General features: G+C 39.4%; 3 protein-coding genes across 4 annotated transcripts in view; 2 read left to right on the top strand and 1 right to left on the bottom strand.

Moving 5' to 3' along the window:
• LOC134824108 (uncharacterized) overlaps positions 1-21,409 on the bottom strand; it is a 28,984-nt gene that overhangs the window by 3,862 nt on the left and 3,713 nt on the right. The window contains exons 2-5 of one of the 2 annotated variants that reach the window (XM_063835833.1): positions 20,864-20,991; positions 20,252-20,371; positions 15,326-15,447; positions 15,038-15,150 (exon numbers count right to left, since the gene is read on the bottom strand). In XM_063835833.1, coding sequence (XP_063691903.1) covers positions 15,038-15,150; positions 15,326-15,447; positions 20,252-20,371; positions 20,864-20,984 — 476 coding nt within the window. In that variant the 5' untranslated portion in view covers positions 20,985-20,991. The remainder of the gene's footprint in view (positions 1-15,037; positions 15,151-15,325; positions 15,448-20,251; positions 20,372-20,863; positions 20,992-21,409) is intronic. The other variant, XM_063835834.1, reaches the window with a different exon arrangement.
• On the top strand, positions 262-11,914 carry LOC134824211 (SCO-spondin-like). The gene is made up of 24 exons (XM_063835987.1): positions 262-785; positions 1,525-1,650; positions 1,807-1,977; positions 2,290-2,460; positions 2,720-2,890; positions 3,320-3,490; positions 3,647-3,817; positions 4,138-4,308; positions 4,447-4,617; positions 4,797-4,967; positions 5,090-5,264; positions 5,491-5,627; positions 6,085-6,267; positions 6,507-6,630; positions 6,983-7,164; positions 7,520-7,699; positions 7,896-8,021; positions 8,740-8,919; positions 9,215-9,394; positions 9,600-9,761; positions 10,019-10,162; positions 11,062-11,312; positions 11,470-11,612; positions 11,753-11,914. The coding sequence occupies exons 1-23, from the start codon at positions 623-625 to the stop codon at positions 11,608-11,610; spliced, it is 3,822 nt and encodes a 1,273-aa protein (XP_063692057.1). The 5' UTR covers positions 262-622; the 3' UTR covers positions 11,611-11,612; positions 11,753-11,914.
• LOC134824276 (protein CREG1-like) lies at positions 16,898-18,099 on the top strand. The gene is made up of 3 exons (XM_063836078.1): positions 16,898-17,181; positions 17,309-17,467; positions 17,584-18,099. Exons 1-3 carry the CDS (start codon positions 16,899-16,901, stop codon positions 17,793-17,795), a joined length of 654 nt encoding a protein of 217 aa, XP_063692148.1. The 5' UTR covers position 16,898; the 3' UTR covers positions 17,796-18,099.

The raw sequence follows: 21,409 nt of genomic DNA, 5'->3' as shown, positions 1-21,409 counted from the left end.
CTCCACTGCACCCAAATAACAAAGCAATAATACATTACTTTGCTTTGTTAGAGACGCTATAATATGATGATAGTACGAAACAGCAACTTTAATGAAGTACAAGGGGGACAATTCAACATGGGATGACAGGCAAACCTGGATGAAATTTACAAAAATGGGGAATATTGATAAATTACATTTAAAGGGAAGAGATAAGAGATTTAAAACGATAACCTAGACTTAAATGTCAACTTAGAATAATTAAGTTATAAATTGGATTCTTAATTTTAGTTGTATCGTATTCTAGTCGGATATCGAACTGACTACATTACAGTACAGTACCTAACTTCCCAAGGCTTGGTCGTCTAACCTATCTCACGTGACGTACTACAAACAATCACGTGACATTTAGCAAGCATTCAATGAGTTACACGACAGTTAAAATCAACATGAATAAACCGACAATACCCCATGTTGAACCTAACCTTTCATTTTCTATCTTTGTAAATTTTAGAGAGAATTAATACAACAGATTTACCGTAGTCACCATCTTTTTATCGCCCGTCATCATAGATAGTTTCCACGGCTACAGATAGTTTCTACAGTTAATTTCCACGACTGAGATTGTTTAGATCTGGTAGTGATGGGGAAACTGTCCCCCTTGTTTGTCTTGCTGGTTGTTATCTTAGTGTGCGATGCGCGCAGAAGAGGAAAACAGCACCAAGAGGAGGAGGAGCACAATGTTTGCGAGGAGAAAGTTGTGCACAAAACCGAGTTTAAGTTCTACAAATTCTGCATCGCCTTCGGTAATCTAACACTTCGTTTATGCCACTATTTGGTTAATACCCGTGAAGGTCGTGTTTCGGACGGGTTTAATGACTAATGGAGTAGGGATCTGCCGTTAATTGTACAGCAGTCCTTGGTTTGAGCCGCTCACATATTGGGCCGTCCAAATAAGGGAGAGATCCGAAAACCTGTTTAATTCATTGACTGTATAAATTAGAATTTCTGTATCAAAAACAGGTTAGTAACTAGATAGTAATCAGGTTAGTAACTATAGTAACCAGGTTAGTAACTATAGTCACCAGGTTAGTGACTATAGTAACTATAGTAACTATAGACCGGCCTTCGTGACGTGGCCCTTTGATAGCTGTGATCAATACTATACTTTAAAGTTTAAAAGCACTTCTGGTGAATTGACGTCCGTAATAAGATTAATTAAACCTAGTGGATTTGTGTAGTGTTATTGAGTCTTATGGTTTGATGTTTCTTTCATTCATTCAAATTTCTGATTATTTCTGGATAGATTCAGTGAAGACAGATTCCAATGAAAATAAATAGCTGAATAACGTATCGAAATCCTACGTCATACGCATATTTTCAAATTATTTGATATATAGTAGTGTTGAAAGTATTAAAACCTAAATATAACAAATAATTTGACAATATGAGTATGACGTAAAAATTTCGATACGTTATTCAGCTATTTATTTATTTCTGATATTGTTGAAAGTACCAAAACTGTTCAGTAGATCATCCTTGCAGGCTTCAAATCGAAGATAGGCTGCGTCCATCATCCCGCTAAGAAGATGAAGAGAATGCATCAGAAGAGCGAGGAAAAGTGCACCAAATATGAAGAGAAACTTCTAGAATGCAATTACAAATGTCCAGGTGAAGAAAACATATAATATCAGCTCCACTTTTTACTTGATTGACAACAATTTTGAAGTTTTTGTCCACATTTTTTTCAGCTCTACCCTAACAGTGCAGCCAGACTATTTCTAGATAAGGCACTATAATCGCTATAAAAGTAGCATATAATTGCAGTCGACGGAGGCTGGAGCGAGTTCCACAACTGGTCCAAGTGCAGCGCTAAGTGTGGGGGTGGAACACAACACAGGAACAGGACCTGTACCAAACCTGCTCCTAAGAACGACGGGCTTGAGTGTGTGGGGAGTGCGGAGGAGTGGCAGGATTGCAACTTGGAGCCTTGTGCGGGTAAGTGCGGGTTAGTGCGGACAGGATTGCAACTTGGAGCCTTGTGCGGGTAAGTGCGGGTTAGTGCGGGCAGGATAGCAACTTGGAGCCTTGTGCGGGTTAGTTTTATATATTTGAATTTCTTGAGCGGGTTGGTTTTACGTATATATCTATTGTGCAGGTTGTCAGGTTGGATTCAGAAGATTAAATTTCGTGCCCGATTATTTCCCGAATGATCGTCCAACTGTGACTATTCTGATAACCATTACAACTCCATTTTCAATTACTGCGACTATTCTAACTATTCTAACTAACAATACTCCACTCCCTCAGTGAACGGAGGGTGGGGTGACTGGACGGAGTGGTCCCACTGCAGCGAGTTATGTGGAGGTGGGAACCAGACCAAGACCCGGAGGTGTAACAACCCACCACCCAGTTCGGGGGGTCTTCCTTGTGACGGCATTATCTCCACTACTCGGGAGTGTGACATTCAGCCATGTCCCAGTGAGTATGACCGGGTAACTTTTAATTTATAACATGAGTTATATTATAATGTGGGAAGTGACAAATGAATGGAAGTATGAATATACTATGATAAGTTTAAATTTGATAGATTTACCATGATTCAATGAACAGTATCAGGTCCATTATCACCTCAGTCAACAGAGTGAGTATGACCCGGTAACTTTTAATCTATAGCATGAGTTATAATGCGGGAAGTGACAAATGAATGGAAGTATGTCCTCTAAATAACACACCTCAGTTAACGGAGGGTTCAGCGAGTGGGCGGAGTGGAGCAAGTGTACCGCTAAATGTGGGGGAGGAATACACTCGAGAAAGAGGAAGTGTAACAATCCGGTCCCGCAGTACGGGGGAGTGGAGTGCACCGGACTGGGAACAGAGACGGAGACCTGCAACACTCAGGGATGCCCAAGTGAGATATTTTTTGTAGAGGTCTTCATGTCAGGAATGTCAAAATGAAAACTTGTATAATATTATTTCTTGACAGCGTCTTTCTTTTGATAATCCGCCTATTTAAAGCGAACTCAGGATGATTCATCAACATTTTAACAAGATACCAATAGCTAAGCTACCGATTCTCATTTTTAATGGTAGTCCCTATTTGGAGACACTACAAACAATGTTCCCCTCAGTTGACTACAAACAATGTTCCACTCAGTTGACTACAAACAATGTTCCCTCAGTTTACTATAAAAACAATGTTCCCCTCAGTTGACTACAAACAATGTTCCCCTCAGTTGACTACAAACAATGTTCCCCTCAGTTGACTACAAACAATGTTCCACTCAGTTGACTAGAAACAATGTTCCCCTCAGTTGATTACAAACAATGTTCCCCTCAGTTGACGGTCAATGGGGTAAGTTTGGAGGCTGGTCGATGTGTTCAGTCAATTGTGGGGGCGGCATCCAAAACAGAACGAGAGTATGCGACAACCCATCCCCGGAGAACGGAGGGAAGGAGTGTGAGGGGGAGGACCTGGTGGGTCAACCCTGCAACCTCGACCCTTGTCCAAGTAAGGGGATTGTTATCTTACTTCAGGACTACTTCGGGGTCTTAAACTTGGTATAATTAGCTTAATTTCCTTGGACAAATACAGTTCCAGCGAGCAAATCATGATTAATCCCTCGTGTAAGTCAGCGATTATCAACAACAAATACATATTTTCAAGTTAACGGAGGATGGGGTTCATTCGGTAACTGGAGTAAGTGCAGTGCGGAGTGCGGAGGAGGAGTGCAGACTCGGAACAGGCAGTGTAACACTCCCAAACCCCAGTACGGTGGAGTGGATTGTGAGGGGGATGCTATCAAGGTGGCAGAGTGTAATGTTCAACATTGTCCCAGTAAGTTCTTAAGTTTAAAATTATGTTCAACATTGTCCCAGTAAGTTCAAATTATGTTCAACATTGTCCCAGAAGTTATCTGAAAATGTGATACGATTCAGAGTATAGATTAATAGTGTTACTTTCAATTCTGATAGTTTTGGGGTTTCCATTTTCATCATTTAAAGGTTTAAAGGTAGATGGAACGGCTTGAGGTGCCCTCAAAAATATGAACTATAAAGGAAAATTAAAATAAAACAGAAATAACAACCACTCAAACAAAACTTAAAATAAAATCAACAGTTAATTTAGGAAACTGAAACCCAAATCCCACACAATAGTTGACGGAGGCTGGGGCAAGTGGGGTGATTGGGCAAAGTGCTCGAAGAATTGCGGAGGAGGAACACAAACGATGACAAAGCTGTGTGATAATCCTCACCCCCAGTACGGTGGAGCCCACTGCGAAGGGGATGACACTAAGAGCAGGGTCTGCAATGAACAGCCTTGTCCTGGTCAGTTTACTCAATATATGGATCATTTAAACTATCGTCGACAAGTAATGATAATCTTCATCTTTATCCAACATCGTGAGACACGTTTATGAAAGAGCACGTGTTTATTATTCAATATGGTGAGACATGTTTGTTCAGTCGATGGAGGTTGGAGCGACTACGGACCTTGGTCTAACTGTACCGAGTCCTGTGGAGGAGGGAAGCAGAACAGAAACAGGACCTGTAACAACCCCGTCCCCAAGCACGGGGGTAAGGAGTGTGCTGATAGTGACGTTGATGAAAGGAAGTGTAGCACACAACCCTGTCCAAGTAAAGTCCTCTCTTAATATTTAAATTTGGTTGAAATTATTGCGGTATTATTAATATAAACTTTCTGTTTTCGTGATTGTTTCCTTGAACGGTTCTTCATCCTCTCAGTTGAGATATGATTATATCGCTACCTTAAACGCTATTCATAACTTCATTATCACACCTCCACCCTCTACCAGTTGACGGTAACTGGAGCCTGTACGGAGAGTGGGGCCACTGTTCAGTACCCTGCGGTTCTGGCAACAGGACCCGAAACAGAACCTGCAGCAACCCGGAACCTCAGTTTGGGGGCGCAAACTGTACCGGAGCATTTGAGAGGATCCAGGAGTGCAACACATTTGCTTGTGGACGTGAGTTTTTGTGCTTTCAATTCCCTTGCTTTGAGCTTTTTTGTGCTGAGTATATTATAAAAAATATATGAGTAAAAAACATGAAAATATGTTTATTTTAACTCTCTAACCACACTCCACAGAGTTTGAGATAATAGGAAGCGACGGGAAGCCTACATTTGATCAGTTGGAGGGGGTTTTGTTATTTGAAGGAGGCACAGTTTGTGCTGATGGGTTTACTAATTTGGCTGCTGATGCTGTCTGCAGACACATGGGGCATCACGCGGCTATTTCGTGGAGGAGTGGCATTCTTTTCAGGTACTGAGGAATTTTGTAATCGAAACAAACCATTTCTATTTAGTTATTTTGACCTTCCTATCAAAATAAATCATTTTTATACAGAAAACTAAACGAAAACATCGTTAAAAATGTTCAATCTAGTATTTTTAAAAATGTGAAATAGTAAACAGCATATAATCTGAAGCGAAGCGGTAGAAAAATTAATTTTTCTTTTCACCTTCCACTAAATCTGGTATTACCGCAGCGATTACCAGAAGTCGGTAGAAACTATAAAGTTGGATGATATTGAATGTAACTCCAACGATTGGTTGGAATGCACTTCCATCAGAAACCCATCTCACTGCACCCACGAGAAAGATGTCCTCATCGCTTGCGAGCTAGGTTCGTTAGATTGATCCATTGTTTTTCATATTTAACTTTAAGTGGTGTGGGAGTTAACTAAGATATATGTGGGAGAAGCCCCCAACCCAACCCCCTGTGGAAGGTAACCCTTCTTGTTAAATAATATTCTTAGACGATCTTATAACCCAACACTGCCGCTTATCAAGGAGTTGGCCGCCATGTAGTTAAGAAAACCTCTGCTTCATGCATGATACTCTCCAATTTAGCAATTTGTTTACAAGTTTACATTAAGCCCACTCATCATTGCTATACTGATAAACGCCTCGGGAGTCGGGATAGGGTTAGAGTTAGGGTTATCGAAGAGAATTATGAGATCCTCGGCCTCCCCGTAACAGCACTATATTACTACTGTTATATAGTGAGATCGTAATAATATAATGCTATCGTAATATAGTGCGAGAACCGTTCTTGTTACAATGATAATCCCTGTTCACAGCACTGCCACGGAACGGGGACTACACAGAATGGTCGGAGTGGTCGGAGTGCTCGGAACAATACTGTGGAGGAGGTGTACAGGATAGGTCCCGGAACTGTAGTAACCCTTCTCCCCGGTATGGCGGTCACGATTGCAAGGGTAATGACACCGAGGCTAGGGAGTGTAATAGTGATATCTGCGGATGTGAGTATGGAATGTACAAACGCCAATAAAATATTTTCCAAGTCCTTTTAGATTCTCAACGTGCTTTTGAACTTGAAGTGCATGAGAATATTTAAATGTATTTAGATTTCCAGCTTTAATTTCGTTTCTACGACTACAGTTTTTAAAATAGATGCCGTAATACAGCATGAGATGCCGTAATACAGCAGATACCGTAATACTGAAGATGCCGATAACCTAACCCTTTTTTAACCCACCAGATTTCGAGACAGTGAACGCTAAGGGAAACAAAATATACTCCCAAGAAGAGGGTGTGCTGCTGTACGAGGGGGGAACCGTGTGTTCAGATGGGTTCGATAATCACACTGCTAACGCCATCTGCAGGTCAACACCCACAATGAAACAGTTATCTACACTCAAACATTGCTATCGTTTATTGTTTAACGTCTGAGAGGTTTTGTAGTTTCACTTGGTTTGAAGGTTTTGTAGTTTCACTTGGTTTGAAGGTTTTGTAGTTTCACTTGGTTTGAAGGTTTTGTAGTTTCACTTGGTTTGAAGGTTTTGTAGTTTCACTTGGTTTGAAGGTTTTGTAGTTTCACTTGGTTTGAAGGTTTTGTAGTTTCACTTGGTTTGAAGGTTTTGTAGTTTCACTTGGTTTGAAGGTTTTGTAGTTTCCCTTGGTTTAAAGGTTTTGTAGGTAGAGATGAGACAAGGTATCTCACAGTACTCTTCACAGGGAGATGGGACACCACACAGCTATTTCCTTCAGAGGAGGAATCCTCTACGGGGACCTCCAAAGACAGAGATTGATAAAACTAGACGATCTGAGCTGTAAGAACGATGACTGGACTACTTGTACTTCTGAGAGAGCCCATGATTGCACTCATGAACAGGATGTTGTATTGGCTTGTGAACTAGGTATAATTAATAAGCAATTATTCATAAACTCACTGCCAATAACTAAACTCATAAACAGCAGGTGATACCGAATTCAGTTTTGCGAACATGGTACAGTTCATTTAAAAAATGTAAATACATAACTTAATAGACAACAGACAACTGTTTATAAACATTTTGATCATATCAAGGGTTCATTGAAACGACTGGATACGGATACCGTCAATTAACATTGTTTTTAGTACCAGAAAAGGTTCCAGAAATAATGCATCAGAGATAATTTTCATTGCCTCTAAACTATCATCGCCAATTATCCATCTTCGATCTCATCACTGCACATTGTAAATAACCTGCTTCACACATAACATCATCCCAGCATTACCCCGCGACGGCCACTGGAGCGAATACGGGAAATGGACGAGATGTACAGCGCAGTGTGGAGGTGGGACCAGAAACAGGACCAGGTCGTGTAACCGGCCCTCTCCGCGATATGGGGGCGCTAACTGCGAGGGTAACGCTACAGAAGTAGGGGAGTGCAATGCTTTCCAGTGCAAAGGTTAGCATACTAATATAGATAGTACACTATATTATAATTATATATTACTGATTACATACTATATAAACTAAGATTGCGAACGTTCGTCCGCTTTCAAAGTAAGATACTTCTTCACAATAAATATGCTGAATGTAAGCGAACTAAAATCACTCAATGAACTGGATTGGGCGAGGAAGATAATAAAATACCATCACAGAATTCAGACTAGTAGACGAGTTCGGAGAGACTAAAACAGATGACCAGTTGGGACTTATCCTTTACGAAGACGGGACGGTTTGTGATGACCAGTTCAACAACCACAGTGCTAACGCTATCTGTAAAGGTAGGTCCAGTTTAATAACCTCAGTGCTAACGCTATCTGTAAAGGTAGGTTTAGTTCAACAACCACAGTGCTAACGCTATCTGTAAAGGTAGGTACAGTTCAACAACCACAGTGCTAACGCTATCTGTAAAGGTAGGTCCAGTTCAACAATCACAGTGCTAACACTATCTGTAAAGGTAGGTCCAGTTCAACAACCACAGAGCTAACGCTATCTGTATTCTGTAAAGATAGGTCCAGTTCAACAACCACAATGGTTAAAATACACTTTTTAATACAAGTGATTATTTACAAAGCTGCTTACCTTTTTACCACGTATGGAAAAGCAAACCATCACAAGGGTATTTACCTATTTCATATTTGATCAAATAGTATCTCAGTACAGGACCCGACTTATGGGCATCCCCTGCCCTAACCCTATTACTTTCGCTTTCACTTTCTACTTATTATACCTCTACAGAATTGGGATACCAGCCTTAACCCTGTTACTTTCGCTTTCCCTTCTATTTATTATACCTCTACTGCAGAGTTGGGATAATAGCCCTAACCTTATTACTTTCGCTTTCACTTTATACTTTTATACCGCTACATAGTTGGGATACCAGCCCTAACCCTGTTACTTTCGCTTTCACTTTCTACTTAGTATACCTCTACAGAGTTGGGATATCAGCCCTAACCTTATTACTTTCGCTTTCACTTTCTATTTATTCTACCTCTACAGAGTTGGGATACCAGAAGTCAGTAGAGTGGAGTAGTGGAATACTGTACGATGATCTACAGTACAGCAAGAAGATCAAGTTAGACGACGTCAACTGTACCTCAAATGCGTGGAGTTCTTGTAATTCCAGTACCATACACAACTGTGATCATACTGAGGACGTGCTCCTTGCTTGTGAGACAGGTCGGTTGTACTTTTCTTTCACTTTCTTATTCACTTTCGCTTTAACCGTAACAATCTGATCATTTTATCGAATATGTATAGATATTTTATCCTCTTTTGTGAGACAAAGTTATGTTTAGCATATAATTTTGACTGATTTTGTGATCTAATTGAATTTATTATTTATATAATTTGATACCACAGGCTAGATGTCCTCATTGAAAACTAACTAAATGAATATTTCTCTGTAAGATAAACTAAATATCACCATGGACTAAACTCAGTTTCACTTTCTGATTAACTCCCTACCTCACAGCAATTAAACGTGACGGAGGTTGGACCCCGTACGGGAAGTGGTCAGTATGCAGTGCAGGATGTGATGGAGGTAACCAGACCCGGGCCCGGACCTGTACTAATCCGGCACCCAAATACGGAGGAGCAGAATGCGTGGGGGATAAGAAGCAGAGCAGGGCATGTAACACTTTCAAGTGTAACGGTGAGTGTAACACGTTCAAGTGTAACGGTGAGTGTGAAACTTTCAAGTGTAACGGTGAGTGTAACACGTTCAAGTGTAACGGTGAGTGTAACTCGTTCAAGTGTAACGGTGAGTGTGAAACTTTCAAGTGTAACGGTGAGTGTGAAACTTTCAAGTGTAACAGCGAGTGTTACATTTTGAAGTGTAACATTTTAACGAATCACAGAGTTCTACTTGGTGGACAGCACCGGTACCGTGATAGAAGACGACCAAGAAGGACTGCTGATGTTTGAAGGGGGTACCGTTTGTAACGACAAGTGGAGTAACAACTCAGCAAATGCTGTTTGTAGGAACATAGGACGACACGCTGCACTTTCTTACAGAAACGGTTCCTTTTTATCATATTTCTGTTTGTTTGTTTGTCTGTTTGTTTGTTTGTTTATAGAACCCGTCCCCAATCTCGTATTGGAAAATGACTAAACTCAATTCTGAGTGTGAATACGGGTGGTATTATCTTTTTGTTATGGATTATTTTAATTCTGGATTGAATAACTTTTGAATCATATCTGACATCTAAGGGTTGAAACTTTGGGGCAATCTATATTTCTATAAGAAACTTCCATGAACCCAAATTTCCCGTTTTAGGTACAATTTTCAAGGATCTACAAATGAAATTGAAGATAAAAGTGGATAGCGTGAAGTGTAGTGGTAATACGTGGTCCACGTGCAATGTTACTCGAGAACACAACTGTGACCATAGTGAGGATGTATTCTTAGCTTGTCACTCAGGTTAGTTTCCTCACACGGGGGATTAAGCTAAATTTAACTGTCGCGGTATATATAATTAATTAGGATCGGGCATGATATTAGTTTATTAGGTTATTAGGGATGACAATGCTAGTATAATACATAATGCCCTGTACATCATGAAATAGCGTCACGCATCATGTGACGTCACGCCAGATTGCAAGTTTTAGTCTCCGTTTCCTTCCTTCAAAGCTGGGTTATTACACTTTTGCGTCGTGTTTCCTCCTGCATATCATGCTACAATCCGCTATTATCACTCCAGTTTTCAAACAATCTCAACCTATCGTCTTGTGGCTGTGAACAGGGTATCTGGCGTGACGTCATGTTACGTAGTATGTGACGTCATTTCATGGTTTATATGACGTCACGTCATAAGATCAGTGACGTCACCTTACACCAGATACCCTGTTCACAGCCACAACTCGAGATGGAAGGTGGGGCTTGTTTAGCACCTGGAGTGATTGTAGTGTGATGTGTGGGGGAGGAAGGGTGAGCAGGAGCAGGAAGTGTGATAATCCCAGACCTACTTTTGGAGGAAATGATTGTGAGGGTAACGAAACAGAGACTAAAACTTGTAATAATGCTCCCTGCCCAGGTTAGGAGTGATTTCCAAGTTCATGCAAGCTAGCCATGTTGAATCTAGAGTCTAAGTTTTGAGATTCTCATGTTTGCAATTTGCCATTTTCTTGGTAATGCACTCTAAATTGTGAGACTCGGCACATAACTACATAAAATTGGTTTGGTGATCCAATCCACAACGACTATTTTAAACCTCTACATAATATGTCTGACGCACAAGTTGACAAGTTGCTGTGTACCAAGTCGATATTTACTGTTTCAAACTTGAAGATAAAGTGTTTCTAGTTCCCGATAACCCCCAGTTGACGGCGGCTGGGGCGTCTTTGGTAACTGGAGCGATTGTTCCGCGGAGTGTGGAGGAGGAAACCAGACCAAAACCAGGGAATGCGACACTCCTGCCCCGAAATTCGGGGGAGCAGAATGCCAGGGTAACTCCACCAAGACCAAGGCATGCAACACTCAAGAGTGCGGATGTGTGAAGGAGAACTACGAGTATCTGGGTGCTGATATTAAGTCAGTCCCGGATGTTAACACTATTCAGGATTGTTTAGAGGTAGGTTATTTTATGAAATGATGATTTTAGAAATTTTATTTCAGTGAAATGTGACAGAATAAACTTATATGAGAGTTCCGGAAAAGTTCATTATACGTTTATGTCCAAATATCTCTAAAAGAAACCGACTTTCATAGCTTAAGAAACGTTTCCCCAGATTTGTGCAGCAGAAGCGGGCTGCGTGGCCGTGTCTCAAGAGATAGCAACAAAAGTGTGCGGTTTGAAGAGTAAGAGGTTCGGAGAGACACAAGGAGTGAAGGATGGGGTGAGCAGCAGCAATATTAGGTGTGGAGATTAGAGGTGAGCCAGACTTATGTTTTTTGTTATCTTCAATCTTATGATAGATTTTCCATTTTTCCAAGTATATTTCCACAAAAGTTGAATCGTTCTCAGGTAACTAAATAAAATGTAAATGATTACCTGACATTTCTATTTTGCAGGCGATGCACATCGGTGGAAAGGACGACATCCAATACTCATGGACAATGGATCAAACTTAGTAACCACCAACTTTCTTAAACAAACACTGAAACCATCTAACAATATATTGCTGACCTTGGAGTAATGTTTATAGTGCATGTGAGCTCCATATTTTATTTCAATACTTCTCAGTTTGACTTTGTTCGGTAGATAATATTAAAAACAAGCTGGCGGTCTGCTTTAACCCATTAGGGACGATAGGGTCGTTTACGACCCACCTTTTCTAGAGGCTATAGAGGACAAACCATAATACTAAACGCAACGAATCTTTCGCACATGTGCTCAAAATTTATTGGGCTACATTATTGACTTTCCAGTCGAGACCCAATTAATCACTAACAACTAAATAATTAGGCTAATTAGTCGTCATAATTGGAAAATATTTCACTTTACTTCTTGCCTTGATTGGGACATTAAAACTTTATGTAGGCTTATTTTGTTGAGGACAAAATAGTTGCGGGCAACAATTTCCTTGAGACATATGAAAAGCCCGTGATAATCAGATGTTCACAAACAGAGCTAGACGCTGTTTACTAACTGCGGTCGCATACGACCCACTCGTCCGGGTCGCAAACGACCCATCACGGTTTTTCGGCTTTAACTTCTGAAACAAAGACGTTAGGATAAAATAAAAACTGTAGCATAAGTTAAAAACATATGGTCAATACTGTGTAACTCTAACTTTTTAAAAATAAAGAATTTGGGTCATTAACGACCCACTCGGCTCACTTGCTTATTACTACATATGTCCATGTAACTTCTTGAATTCAGCCTAAAGCATGACATCATAAGTTCAAAATCGCCTCTCAGCAAGTGATAATCATCATAAACTGCGAAAAATCGGTTAAATGGGTCATTAGCGACCCACTAGGACCACAAAATTGATTAATTAAATATAATGTTGTCAAACTTTTACAAATATTAGTATAAAAACATGTTATATCTTGGTCATTACTCCTGTACGTTGATTTAACTTTTAAAATCGATCAACTGGGTCAATAACGACCCACTCGGAAGTTGAACCACCTCATCAATTATTATCAGTATCATGCTGTTCCACCATCAAGAAAGACACTCGTAGGTCTTAATTCCACGCAAACCACGGGTGGCTGACTACTAGCCCTTCTAAGATCCAGGGCCAACTGAAGGGCCGTCATCACTCATCAAAGAGCTGCGAGAATAACACTACTGCATATGCCTGGAGTTGCGTCCTGACTAATACTATGGTGCGTGGAAATCTGTACCGAAAGGACCGTGGCCGTGCCGCAAAAGAAAAGGAATCGGCCCTCGTTCCTAACTTGCTAAGTAATAGCCATGCTGTTGTTGTTGCTTATTAGATTCTGTTACCTTTTTCGTCAATTTCGAATCTTGGTAAACGACCTGCTACAACCCACCGCTTGAGACCCAGGGTCCCACGGTGATCAGATCATGTCACTCAAGAAAAATCCCCTGAACGAAGTATACGAGATATCATGTAACCTTGGGTAAATACTGAAAGACGAGTGGTCAAATTGCATATTCTAATCCAACATGCCAATCTGTTTTTTTTTTCATTCCTAGAAAGTACGAGAATAACTAAACAACTGTTGCATTCAGATGGCTACATCTACATTCTACAGCTCTGTGAAGAAGGACAAGGTAAAAGCCCCCCCCTCCCCCATTTGGCTGGCGGTGCTGCAACCTGCAATCTCTCAGACAACTACCTCGTTGTGGGTAACAAACCCCGCAACAACGAGGCAGCTTTCAAAACGAAAACAAGTATTACGTAATCGGCCGAGAGGGAGGGGAGTTTCCAAATGATTACGCTTGTGTAATTTTGACATAATACTAATAGCTATGTGGTGGGGGGGGGGGGGGGGGGGGGGCGTAAAAATTGTCCAATAAGTGATTACGTTATATATGAACGGCCCCTAAGAAGTAAACAAAGGGAGCTGCGAAGAGAGTAGATGCAGCCATCTGAAATCTGAATCCAGCAGTTGTATAGTTCTTCTTGGACTTTTTAGGTATCGGGAAAAGATAGGCACGTTGTTTGCTGTCTCACGACATTACGGTCGTATACTAACAGCTGATAAACTCACCTACCTATCAATCCAATTCTGCCCATTATTCGTCAGTCATTGGGTGACGTGATCTGCAGATTACCGTGAGACTCCAGATCTCAGAAGGGCTAGTAGTCAGCCACCCGTGGTTTGCGTGGAATTAAGACCTACGAGTGTCTTTCTTGATGGTAGAACAACATGATACTGATAATTAATGTCGTGGTTCAACTTCCGAGTGGGTCGTTATTGACCCAGTTGATCGATTTTAAAAGTTAAATCAACGTACAGGAGTAATGACCAAGATATAACATGTTTTTATACTAATATTTGTAAAAGTTTGACAACATTATATTTAATTAATCAATTTTGTGGTCCTAGTGGGTCGCTAATGACCCATTTAACCGATTTTTCGCCGTTTATGATGATTATCACTTGCTGAGAGGCGATTTTGAACTTATGATGTCATGCTTTAGGCTGAATTCAAGAAGTTACATGGACATATGTAGTAATAAGCAAGTGAGCCGAGTGGGTCGTTAATGACCCAAATTCTTTATTTTTAAAAAGTTAGAGTTACACAGTATTGACCATATGTTTTTAACTTATGCTACAGTTTTTATTTTATCCTAACGTCTTTGTTTCAGAAGTTAAAGCCGAAAAACCGTGATGGGTCGTTTGCGACCCGGACGAGTGGGTCGCATGCGACCATAGCTGTATCTTTTAAAGTAAACGAGATACAGATTAGCTTTTTTGGATATCTCATTTTTGCTGTAAAGAGACCTAGTGTGTTAAACGGCATCAAAATCGGCAAACTTTAAAACTCGTCGTCCCTAATGGGTTAAAGAAGAGAAGGTCTTTTAATCGAAATTAACGTTGGCTTGATAATATAGTTCAACAAAGTAGCCAAACTAATAATTACTTTCTTTTACAATAGTCATGTCTAGTTTTTATAATTGAGCAGTTTAAATAAGACAAAATATAAATAAAAAAGATCAAAATAAAGTGATCGATTCAAGAAAATATTGAAACACATTTATGTCATAGTGGATACTTTTGTATGATATTTGTACAATAAATAAAGGCTCGCGCGTTACAACTAAAGCGTAGTGCGCGCAATATCACATGGCGAAGCCAGGATTCTATTCACACAAAATACACCAAAAGACTTTCCAAAGTCCACCGAGCATGAAAAAGAGTAATACTACAAACCTTGTACAACGAGGGACTCTAGAAAGTTGGGGGAGATCTCCGGGACGATCATGAACGAAGACCTGGTCCAAGGGTCTCTTAACTCCCTCCATATTAGGTGGCACTGTCTTCACCTGGGTTTAATAGCACGTGGTCTTGAAGCAGCAATTATAATTGTGTGTTAAAAAGAAGTCAAACCAGTGTTTTACTAAAACCAGTGTTTTACTAAAATCTTTGTTTTAATAGTGAATCCACAGATCGTTCCAAATTGATCACATTTAAATTCACGAATGAACGTTTTCAACATACCATGGGTAAGCTCTTATAGAAAGACTTGTTTGTTGAAACTAAAGTTTTAGTTTTAACAATGTCCCGAATATCGTCCATGTCGATCAGTTCCTCTTTCTTGGGTGCTGGAATACTCTCGCTACCTGGAATGTGTAATTAGTTAATTAGTTGACAATTAAGTAAATGCCTGCGCCTCTGATAAAGAATTGAACTTGTAGACCACATTTGGAGGGATGAAAGTATAATTTAAGAATAATGATAGTAAATACTAATTCGAACATTTAAATTGTATGCAGTACATTAACTATAGTTTACAGATACATATTATTTTTTCCTATGATAATTGATAAGACCTAATACTTTATACAACTTGGTTTTACTTGGTAATTAAACATTAATTTGATATAACGTGGAATTTCTTTGTAGTATAATAGTTGGTATTATAAACTTGGTATTCAGTACTTCAGTAGTAATTTGATAATATTTGAGGATCTAATGAACAAAGGTAGAAAGTGTTGCATGACCTAAACAATAGCGTGCTCCTTAAGCATATATCAACTCTTCTAGCGATAAAATCACAGGGTACTAAATAACAAATTTCAGATGGTCTGTCCGTCCTATCAAATTTCCTGTTTTATCCTGCTATATCATGTAACGTGAATGATCTTATAGAATTTTAGAAAACATACTTTAATTTTCTTAGTTACAATCTTGAGCTCCTTTTGTAGATTTGGTATTGTTAGTCTCGTGTTAGATAATCTTATATTGAATTAAATGTCAAAATAATGCCAGGATGTCGTCTTAACACATGTTTTCCGGCTTTGTGTTGTCAATTTCATTTTACTTTGCTTTTTTGCTGATTTACTCTGAACTTTAAAATAAGACATGGCTTAGATCCGAACCACTCACAAATTTTACACTCACAAATTCTCAAATCAGCTTCATTTTCTGACAGAGGGTCTGGTACATTGCTGAGAGTAGCTCAGGAATGTGAAACTAAATACCTCAACTTCAAGCAGATAAGACCATGTTTCTAATTCCAACCAACTAAACAGATAAGACTTTGCTTTCAATTCCAACAAACAAAGAATCACACGGCTAATATAACATCAGCTGAGAGATAAATAATGTCACGGTAAACTAACGTAAGGAACTTCAACAATTCTTCACGGCATGCCTGTAAGGTGAACTGTATTTTATTTTATTTATTAAGTTGCTGCGTTATTTATTAAGTTGCTGCGTTGCAGGTACAATTTGGCTCCTTGTGCCGTCTTCAGGTACAATATGGCTTCTTGTGCCGTTCTTTTTTCACGTACAATGTGTGGCTCCTTTTTCACATACAGTGTTGCTCCTGATTCGCCAGAGTGAAAGTATGCACTTTTTGACCGAAGTCTTTAAATTTCATCAATCGCGAGGAAATGTTACAGTCCAACAGAATTTCCCAGTATTATTTTGCTTGTAGTACTGCCAAACATATTAAGAATATCGTACGATTCCTCAATACCGCCAGTAATCGGATAGATCATATAGATATATTTATATAAATTTGGATATTCCATTAAAAAACCCTCTTACTCCCTCCCTGACAGTAGTTATGAAGTGTCTACTCCAGATAGCCATCCTCCTCCTCCTCCTCCCCCTCACCCTCACGGTACCGGTCCTAAGAGAGCCAGTACCGGTCCTAAGAGAGCCAGTACCGGTCCTAAGAGAGCCAGAACCACCACCTCCCCACCAGGATCTAGTGGGGAATGCTCGCTGGATGGTAAAGTTCTCTAATGTCAGCATCCTAGCTACACAGTCTTCTTTTCTGGATGGGTTCCCTTTTGGACAGAACAAGGATGTGGCTGATGGACTGTGGAATGAGACCTTGTCAACTGGTGAGTTTGGTTTGATCTCGTGGTAGGGTGGTATTTTAATTGATTTCTTTGATTAAAACCTCCCCGGTCTCCCACTACAACTTCTCCCCTGATAGTGATATAACATCGACCCCACGGCCACCTCCAGGAGTACCCTGTATCTACACCTCTCACCTGGAGATACAAGCACAGGACTTCCTGAAGGACCCCAAAGTTACATTTGGCTACAGTTCCGAGTTTACTCACTGGTGCAATGACAATGGTGTGGATAACGACGATCCGAGATGTGGCAAAGTAATGTTGTCAGGTATTGTACTTAAAGTTTTTAGGCAAATTTTTAGAAAAATACTGTCGAGCACCTCTAATTACCTCCCCCCCCCCCCCCCCCCCCCCCATCACCAATTTAACTTCCACCTTCCGCAGGAGAGATGGAGAAAGTAACTGACGAAGCTGAAGTCACATGGTCGAAATACGGTATGTTCACAAGACACCCTGCAACCAAGAACTGGCCAGTCAGTCACGGGTTTGCTTTCTACAAGCTCAACATACAGAACATCTTCGTGCTGGATTTCTACGGTGGACCTACCATGCACCTTAATGTTACTGAGTACCTTGATTACAAGTTTGATTGGTAGAGATGGAATGTTACTGAGTACCTTGATTACAAGTTTACGTTTGATTGTTAGAGATGGAATGTTACTGAGTACCTTGATTACAAGGGGGGTGATGCAACGTCAATTAATGTCAATTAATGTCAATTAATGTCAATTAATGTCAATTAATGTCAATTAATGTCAATGTCAGTTTTGCAAAATTTTGGAATACTGACATTAATTGACACGATATTTTTCGACCAGAGATTATGTAGTTCTACCATATTTTTAGCACTTTAGAACGTTTATATCATCAATTTATTCACTACTATCACATATGGAAATGTGAAATGTGAATAAATTCAGATCATTAAACAATAAAACTAAAATAATACGGTTTTCCGAAATTAAATTTTCTTAAATGGGCGTGGCCATCCAAGGGCGTGGTTCTCAACATCATCAGAACTTAAAACCCACATTAAACGAAATGCCTTCATGACATTTATATTTGAATAACGAATCTTAAACAGCTAACATTACTCCTTCATACTAAAAAAAACCGATTCTAGATATTTTACCTGTATAAGAAACCAATAAAATATGGGCATGGCCGGTGGGGACCGAAGATGGAAGAGTTGGAAGCTGAAATTTTTTTGGTGGTCTTTGAAGCTAAGGATCAACAGATAAGAACATACTCATAATTATTCAGGACATTTTGTTTTTTTGAACCGGTCTAACTTACATAGACGAGAATATCTTGAATATTTATCGAATTAATGATAATCTCAAATTTCAAGACAAATTAATGTCAAATTAATTGTCAGATTAAGTCAAGTAATGTCAATTATGGTCTATTAATGTCAATTAATGTCAATTAATGTCAAGTATGTCAATTAATGTCTATTAATGTCAATGTCAGTTTGGGGTTTTTATGGAATACTGACATTAATTGACGTTGCATCACCCCCATTACAAGTTTGATTGGTAGAGATGGAATGTTCATGTTAGTGTGATGTTTTAATACACTATTTGTTTCGGAGGGAATTTTCTGTTATTTCAATCGACAATTCTGAAAAAATTATAAATCTAAGGCGAATATTTTTTCGGTGGTACGCTATCTTTATTCTCATTTTTTGTGTCCCAACCTTTTAAAAACTTGTCTTGTTTTTTTTACATTTGAGCTAATTAATTGAATTATTTGATAAAACCTCCTCCACTATAGACTTTTTACCTAATAGTGAATATACATCGAGCCACGGACTCCAGTGATTTTAACCCTAATACCAACCATCTCACTTACAAGCCCGTGTCTTTAACCCCAATAGTTCACATTGCACACTGTTCCTAAAAGGCAATTACAATGTGTGTAGTGGATACAGAATCAGTTTGGCAAAGTAATGATCAGGTACGAAAGATCTTGACATCTCTGTAAATGTGCCAAGAATAAAAGGTCAAATTTTTAGAAAAGACTGTCGAGCCACACCTATTGCCCCAACCCTCCCCCAAGAATGTGACGAAGCTGAAGCCACATGCTTCAGCGAAATACGGTTGTTACAAGAACCCTGGAATAGTCAATCACGGTTTTTGCTTTTCTTCCAAGTTTCACTTACAAGAACATCTTTTATTTCTACTGCACTCCCATTTAATGTTATGGATCTCTACCTTTCTAGGATCTGTCTCTCTTTTTGTTGATCATGTACTGTATTATCATTTATTATACCTACACGTATTGTTATGGTTTCTGTTTCTTTTAGTTTAGTTGGGGGTGTTTACAATAAAAGATGTTATTAATTTGTCTTAAGCGCCTTTTGAGTTATACTTTGGTTCATTTTACCACAGTTGCTTCACATTACTCACAGTCAGCGCTCTGACATGGTTAACCTCTTCCTTGTGTTGTTGGGTTATTCATATGAGCGGGATATTAAACACCTCATTTCATTTCATTTCATTTTCTAATGAATCATGAAATTAGCTAGTGCGACTTTTCAACAAGATAAAGGAGTACAGCCCAACTTTTAAAATATACAACGACAGAGGGATTGTCTGAATGAAGTCAGAACTTCAGATCACTAAATAATCTAAATGCATGGCACACCGCACATGTTTCTTTTTTATATCTTAAATGTGTTGTAGTTAGTATCTCAGTCTTCAAGAGGTACTTAAGTAACCACAGAGACAAACAGAAGAGTGACACGAGCTAGAATATAATCAAAACACATTGACAGAAAGATGTGACATCAGACATGACTGTGACATAACTGTGACATAACTGTGACATGACTGTGAAGTGTGACATAACTGTGACATGACTGTGACATGACTGTGACATAACTGTGACATGACTGTGACATAACTGTGACATAACTGTGACATGACTGTGAAGTGTGACATAACTGTGACATGACTGTGACATAACTGTGACATAACTGTGTCAGTCTACCAGTTACCACTTACCACTGATACAAACTGAAAACTAGATGGAAATACAAAACAATTACCCTCTTTGAAGATAGTTGGTTTGGTGAGATGCCCGAGGTGGAAGCGGTACCAGTTGTCAGACACCATGCTGCCCATACCCAGACCAGGAGGTCTGTCAAACTCAACCACACGATGTGGGGCTGAAACACAAGGTTAAAAACACAAGGTTAGAAACTCAAGGTTAGAAACACAAGGTTAGAAACAAAATGTTAGAAACACAAGGTTAGAAACACAAGGTTAAAAACACAAGGTTAGAAACGCAAGGTTAGAAACACAAGGTTAGAAACACAAGGTTAGAAACACAAATTTAGAAACACAAGGTTCTAGAAACACAAGGTTAGAAACACAAGTTTTAAACAAAAGGTTAGAAACACAAGGTTAGAAACGCAAGGTTAAAACTTTGCATGTCAAAGAACCACAATTTTCTATCTTTAAGATCGGTTATATTATAATATGTTTTTAATTTTCATATCGACATATTATTATGGTGTGACTATTTTCAAAAAATGCCAATTAATAATAAATAGTTCGAAAATTGTGGCAACAGGTGAATAGTGTGGTTCATCCCCGTTCTCTGAATTATATATAAACCAAATACGATCAAATTAAAATCAACTCGATCACCACCATACCAGGCTTCTTCCGGATGGTCCTGAAGTTTCTCCATTGAAGTGAAGGGAAGTCGTAGTAGTTCACCCGAGGTTCAGGGTTGTGGTTAGGGTAGGACTGGTCATACGTGGTGGTACGTGTCATCTCTACTGGGAAACTAACTTGTTAGTAAACGGAAAATGTAAACATCACGTACTAGGAGTAGAGTTGTCTGTTAGTAAACTTTAAATATCACATACTAGGAGTAAATATCACGTACTAGCAGGGACAAAATTAAATCGCGGCATGTGCGGGATCGCGATTTTTCCCATTCTTTGCGACAAATTTTATACGTCGTCTGCTTAACTTGTACCGCGATTTTTGGGCAAAATAATCGCGACTTTCTTTTGTCCCTGCGTACTAGGAGTATATTTATTTGTTTCTAAACGCCATGATACATTATGAAGAACTTAAAAGGGCCTTATTTTTACCAGTACATTTTAAAATTCTATAGGACATTGAAGCAAGCATTGCATACTTTAGCTGAAGTGTGACAGTGTGCTGGCGATACCTGATTTTAAGTTTATCTC

This window comes from Bolinopsis microptera, chromosome 12 (genome assembly GCF_026151205.1).
Source record: "Bolinopsis microptera isolate Bmic1 chromosome 12, MBARI_Bmic_1.0, whole genome shotgun sequence".
Taxonomy (NCBI): Eukaryota; Metazoa; Ctenophora; class Tentaculata; order Lobata; family Bolinopsidae; genus Bolinopsis; species Bolinopsis microptera.
Note: the sequence above shows the minus strand (reverse complement) of the source record. Positions and strands in the feature narration are given on the sequence as shown.